The 6,499-nt window shown below is 54.7% G+C and overlaps 1 protein-coding gene across 1 annotated transcript in view; it reads left to right on the plus strand.

Annotated features, from left to right (window-relative positions):
- Positions 1-6,499, plus strand: part of Myom3 (myomesin 3) — a 47,057-nt gene that overhangs the window by 38,997 nt on the left and 1,561 nt on the right. The window contains exons 29-36 of the mRNA XM_004637599.2: positions 393-503; positions 1,543-1,630; positions 2,084-2,122; positions 2,370-2,478; positions 3,401-3,564; positions 3,785-3,821; positions 3,980-4,002; positions 5,942-5,997. Coding sequence (XP_004637656.2) covers positions 393-503; positions 1,543-1,630; positions 2,084-2,122; positions 2,370-2,478; positions 3,401-3,564; positions 3,785-3,821; positions 3,980-4,002; positions 5,942-5,997 — 627 coding nt within the window. The remainder of the gene's footprint in view (positions 1-392; positions 504-1,542; positions 1,631-2,083; positions 2,123-2,369; positions 2,479-3,400; positions 3,565-3,784; positions 3,822-3,979; positions 4,003-5,941; positions 5,998-6,499) is intronic.

A 6,499-nucleotide genomic window follows, 5' to 3' on the forward strand; every position in this document is an offset into this window, starting at 1 on the left:
TTGCAAGCCCAGGGCCCAAGTCAGGGCCATTGGAATGTGGGTGCCTATGTCCAACCAGATGTGCACAGGAAGTTGATTGATCACAATAGGAGGGGACAGAGGCAGAGGATTTCCTGGAGGAGGTGACATCTGAGTCTAAGGAAGGGGTATAGGCATGGGCTGGAGGCGTGTGCATAAGGTCCGGGCTTACATCCCCAGCATGGGGACAGCAGAGGAGAGGGGTAGATATTTACAAGGAAAACAAAAGGGAGAAGGGATAGAGGTGCAGGATCCCAGCCTTTGGTCTGATCATGGGGGAAGGGGTGATGTTTGTAATAGGAAGTTGTGATGAGCTGAGTTTTTACTTGGGAAAAGACAATGTGATAGAGTCTTTCACACCCCGCTGTCCTCAGGTGACCAACACCAAGAAGGAGACCCGCTTCCAATGGTTCTTCCAGAAGAGAGAGGCGCCCAATGGCCAGTACGACCAGCAGACCGGGGAAGGGCTTATTCGCATTGAAGAGGTAAACACACTTCCGGTTCCAGGGCTCACACCCTCCCTTAGCTGCATGCAGGCTGGGGCTGGGGTCCACAGCAGGGCTAGCACTAAGGTGAGACAAGCAAGACTTTCACTCTGGGGCTCAAGATTTAAGGAGCACCAAAAATGCATTAACAAGATACATAATATTTTGTGCCTTATTTTTTAAAAATCAAAACACCCCCCCCAAAGGAGAATAAAGAAAAGCACAATCAATATTTTCAGCAAAGATAAACCAGTTTTACTGCCTTTCCCCTCTGCTGGGGCTCCAGGCTTGAGCTGCCTCTCCCTGACCTCCATCTTCATCTATAAAGAGGCTCTCAACAATCCTTCCTACACCCACAGCCCAGGATTGAGGACAGGAACAAGACCTTCCTGTCAGGGCACAGCAAAGCGGGTCTGGAGCTCTGTTCTCCCACTCAAGTCTTCCCCTATATTCGGGGTCTTCAAAGGGGAGGAGAAGCACAAGGCTTGGTCCTGTCCAATGAGTGCTTCTCTGGCCAAATGCCGGTGCCATGTGACCTCTAGGGGTCTGGTGCAGTCTAGCTTGCCCAAGTTCGCACAGCTATTGGGAAGAAAATAACCATTTCAGGGTCTTCTGTAAATCCTGGCTAGGACAATCCATGTCATCAGCCTGTCACCATAGGGCAAGCCCCTCAAACAGGGCATGGAATCAAGTAGATGCCTAATAGTTGTGGGGCGCCTGCTGGTACAGAGCTTCCCTGGCTTTCTGAAGTGTGTCATAGCTTGGTTAAGAGCTGCCACTGCCTGGGTCCTGCCCCAGACCCCTTTGTAGTAATGGGTGTGGCCTCTGCCCCCAGTCTCTCCTTTTCTTCAGGCCCAGACCAGCCTTAAGCTAGAAATCAGCAGGCTCTGAACTAGCCAGGGCCCAGAGGGGTACACTGAGGCCCAGGGAGAGAAGGAAGGCCTTGGCTGAGGCCACCCAGAGAGCACGGCCCTCCTGACTTGGTGTCTCTCCTTCGGGAACCCACGCTAACGCTGCCACCTCTCATCCTCCTTCCCAGTTGTCCAAAGAGGACAAAGGAATTTACAGAGCAGTGGTTTCCGATGATCGTGGGGAGGACGACACCATCCTGGACCTCACAGGTGAAGGTAGGTGCTGGCTATTGGCGTTCGAAATGGGCCAGGAAGGCTGGGACAGTCAGTCTGGAGACTGTGGTAGGACCTGGGGGTGAGAGTATAGAATCCTCATGTCCGTTGGGGACGCTGAGGCATGAAGGGGTTCAGTGACTTGCCCAAGTTTGCCCAGCCAGGCAGCGGCAGGGACCTGAAGTGTGTGGCTGTGACGCCCAGTCCCTGCAGTACACCCCAAACTCCGCCCAAAGCCTGTGCTCACCCCTCTGCTCTGCTCAGCCTGCGAGAGAGTCCTGAGGTTGGCCCTTTGCCCACCATCGCTGAGGGCCTCAGATGTCCTCCCACTCTGCAGCCACCCTGCAGAGCCCCCTGTGCCCAAGGGCAGCTCCCCCAGCTTGTCCAAGGACATCCCCACCCCTGCCTATCCCCAGGGGAGCACACAACAGCTGACCCTTCTCTGTCTCCCTGCAGCCCTGGATGCCGTCTTCACTGAGCTGGGCAGGATCAGTGGTAAGCAAACCTACCTCTTCGCACAGTCCTGCCCAGATGCCAAAGAGCCTCCCGGGGCCTCCCACCTGCTTTGGCTGCTGGGGCTGGATCTGTATGCAGCTTCAAGGACTGGGAGAAGAGGTCCTGCCTCTTCATAGAGCTGTATCCCCACCCCATGATCCCCCAAGGCAGGAGAGAGTTGGCTGACCCCTAAACACGCTGCCCAGAGTGACTTGGGAGGGACTTGTCTTTCTCTCTGCCTCTGTAGCCCTCTCTGCAACTCCGCTGAAGATCCAGGGCACGGAGGAGGGCATCCGGATCTTCAGCAAGGTCAAGTACTACAACGTGGAGTACATGAAAACCACCTGGTTCCACAAGTAGGTCGGCCTTGTACCTATGTCCTTAGAAGGACCCTGATCTCAGAGCACCACCGGCCAATGGCAGAGGGAGGGACAGAGAAACAAAGAACTAGGTAGTCCAGTAGGTGCCTGTGGGTCTCTGCAAACTTAGCAAACTGTGCCCAAGGGTTATGGAGAAGGGGTGAAGAAAGGGGCCTGTGAGGCTGACAGCCAAGTGAAGGCTGCATCCAGAAAGTGGACAAGACAGTGTATCCACTGAGCCAGGAGCTCGGTCACCCCAGACAGCTGGAGAACAGAATTCTCCCCCAGCTTCTTCTTATACCTTCGCCCCCTTGGCCTCACAGAGCAGTCACCGCTGTACCCATTCTACAGACTGACTTGGTCGAGGGTATCAAATGCAGCAGATCCAAGGTCAAAGAGACTCTCAGGACAACGAGGCTCCTTCTGCAACCAGTTTCTGAGCCCTGGCAACAGACAGGGGCAGCAGAACACTGGGATGCGTGCTAGGTGTCATCAGGCATGAAATTTAAGTAAAAAAGGGAAAGACTTTGATCTTGGCATATACCATTCTGAACAGTCGAAGAGAAGGATTGTAGGAAGGAACTTTGGGAGGCTTGAGGAAGAGAAAGAAGTGGAGAAGAAATGGTTCAAATAGCAGTCACTGCCCCTCATACACTGTTTTCTTGGGGTCCCTACACCTTGGGACCCACGACACACGTAGCACTTGTGCACAGCTAGGTGCCACCAACTGAATGAATGAAGGTGTGGAGGGTTGAATGATGGGCATCCGTATGACGAAGGGAGGACTGGTTGAATAGTGAATGAGAAATTGCATGGATCCGCATCGGGTGTCTCACGGGTAGTCTGCACGCCAAAAGATGAACGCCACATGTAGACCTGCAGCTGCCGACCTTGACCACTTCCCTGTCACTGCCCACAGGGACAAGCGCTTGGAGAGCGGTGATCGGGTTAGAGCAGGCACCACCCTGGACGAGATCTGGCTTCACATCCTGGACCCCAAAGACTCAGACAAGGGCAAATACACCCTGGAAATAGCAGCTGGGAAGGAAGTCCGGCAGCTCTCAACGGATCTCTCAGGGCAAGGTGAACTGTCCACTTGTCTGTCTGCTCAGAAGCCTGTTCAGAAAATCCCACGGTCCCCCCTCACCAAAAATCCCCTTCTCCCCACCCTATCCTGTCACTGCCCCAGGGGAATACTGGAACAGGGAGGAGAATGGAGGACAGTTGGGGCTGAGCCCTGTCCTGGGGTCCCACTGCAGAGACCTAACACTCCCTCTTCCCTACCACCCATTCCATCTTGCAGCTTTTGATGACGCCCTGGCCGAACACCAGAGACTGAAGTAAGTTTCCTCCACATTTCTCAGCACAAGTCATGGCCCCCTCCCCAGGCTGGGGCATGAACTGCGCGCAAGAGCCCCTCAGCTCTGCCTTTCCCCTGTCGTCCCTGATCCCCTGGGACTAGTGGAGCCCACGCCTTCTTCCCATTTCTGTTTTTCAGAGCCTTGGCGATCATCGAGAAGAGTAAGACCCCCCATGTTTCTGTGGTTTTGCTTCAGATGTGGGGTGGGCGTCCATGGAGTCCCAAGTCCACCGTAGGGTTTGCGGGGCTCTGGTGTCACACGGTGCTGCTGGGCAGTGGTGATATGAAGGTGACCAGACAAGTTCCAGGGACCTGAGATCATGGTTGGAGACAAGCCCCGCAGGGACTATGGGACCCAGTGCTGGGAGTCTGGGCTCCCTGACCCTGGCAGTGATGGGAAGGGGCACTTCAGTGAAGCACAGGCCTGGGCAGCAGGGCGCCGTAGCCCTGTCAGCCTGACCACAAGAAAGGAGGCTCGGTGGTTACACAACACGGACAGGAACGCGGAAAGGCTGCCGGCGCAGACGCAGTTAGCACCTCCCCATGTGACACCCTTGTCTCTGAGCGTCCCAGTGACACGGAGGATGAAACTAGAACGGGAAAATGCAGACCTGGAGGTCCTAACCATGGTCCAGACCATCTTGGTGTCTCAGTGGCCACACAAGGAGGTGTCCTTGAGGGCTGAAGGACGCCAGCCTCAGCCTGCTGCTCCTGAAGGAGGCTGTCACTCACAGAACCCACTTAACTGCTCACCCAGCACGAATGTCCCCCTTGCCTACTGGAATGCCACGCCCTAGACTTGGTGTTCCATGTAGGGTCCTGCTAGTTGAACTCACCTACCTGTGGTTCCAGAGGTTTGTGGAGTCGGAGCCAGTGAAGAAAGTAGATCGCTTCACTGAGGAGTGCCTGGCAGATCTCCCTGTTCCACCGCACCCACCCCTGGGGCATTCCCTGGCGGGTCCAGGGCCCTGGGGCCCTGCTCCCCTTCTGGGCACTGGACAGACACCGTCCAAGTCGGGCTCCACACCCCTGGTGCAGAGGTGGGGCCGTGCCCTGTGCCTCCTCCCTTCCCTTGGCCTCTGCAGCAGCACAAGGAACACACTTTCTGCTTTCTGTGATTTGCCGCCCCGCTCTCTTCCTGTCCACCCACAGTGGCCACCTGGCCGTTGCCTGGATCAGAGTCACTGTGTCCCAAATGCTCGGACATCTCTTGGTTCTCTCCCTTGGCTGGCAGACAACTGGGTGCTGCCCGTCTAGGTTCAGAGCAATATTATTTGCCTTCTTTCCAAGTCAGTGAGGCGGGGCTGGGAAGATGGCTCAGTGGAATAAGTGCTTGCCTGGCAAGCACAAGGACCTGAGTTCAATCCCCGGTTCCACCAAAAAAAAAAAAAATGCTCTGTTATGCCTCCAAGTCAGTGAGGCCACGGGCACCTCACTGCCACCCCCAGTGGTCCTGAGGATGAGATCATAATGACCTCAACTCGGTGGCAGGAACCCAGCATGTCCTGTCGTCTACTTGTGAAGATAAGCGAGCAAATAACAGTCGTAAAGGTTTCCATCCAAAATGGTGCTCACTGAGGGCCGGGGAGATAGCTCAGTAGAATAAGCACTTGCCTGGCAAGCGCAACGCCCTGAGTTCAAGCCCCAGTTCCAAAAAAAGGTACACATTGAAAGAAGCCTTGGGGCCAGGGAGATAGCTCAGTAGGATAAGTGCTTCCCTGGCAAGCGCAAGAGGCTAAGTTCAAGCCCCCGGTTCCACAAAAAAAAAGAAAAAGAAAAAAATGAAAGAAGCCTTGCTTAAAAATAACCCTCGGGCTGGAGAGATGGCTCAGTGGTCTAAAGCACCTACTTGAAACAAGCTTGGCAAAGCACAGGGACCGCGGTTCCATCCCCCAGCACCACATGCCAGCCAGCCCCGCCCCCTGGTGGGCTGAGCTGGCCACACACACACACACAATAAATAAATTTAATAAATAAAAATAAATAAATAATTTAAAAAAATTATATAAAAAAAATAATAACCCTCAGCCCCAAGGAGACCTGCTCTGGAAAGCAGCTGGCAGGAAGACATTCAGGGGACCTCTCCCATTTCCCTTCCAGATCGAGCAAAGGTTGTGAGGGGCCTGCCGGACGTGGCCACCATCATGGAAGACAAGGTACTGACCCTGCTGGCCACGCCAGCCAGCCGCCTCCACATTCCTGGGGTCCGTCCTAGGTCATCCCGGGTCAGGACACAGTCTAGGTCTGTGGCCAGAGAGAAAGCCACTGAGCCTGGTGTCTGTGCTGCCCCACCCAGCTCAACCCCATTTCTCCAGCCAGCCCATGGCCACAGACTGCCACCCCTGACGTCTGCTTCCACAGGGTTCAGCAGAATGATCCCCAAAATTCTAGTAGGGCTAGAATTACACAAATCTGGTATCTTCAACAATTACAGTTACACCGTTGAGCTATTTGGCTGGCCCAGTAGCTCAATGGACTAAAGCGCCTGCTAAGGTAGACACAGGGGCTGGGGTTCGATCCCTGACCTACTGTGCCAGCCCCACCCCTGGGGTGCACTGAGACTGGGCGTGGTGGTGTGCTCCTGTAATCCCAGCTTTTGGGAGGCTGAACACAGGAGAATCACTACAAGTCTGATCTATGTAGTGAGACTCTGTAGAC

This window comes from Octodon degus, unplaced genomic scaffold (assembly GCF_000260255.1).
Source record: "Octodon degus isolate 3935 unplaced genomic scaffold, OctDeg1.0 scaffold00092, whole genome shotgun sequence".
Taxonomy (NCBI): domain Eukaryota; kingdom Metazoa; phylum Chordata; class Mammalia; order Rodentia; family Octodontidae; genus Octodon; species Octodon degus.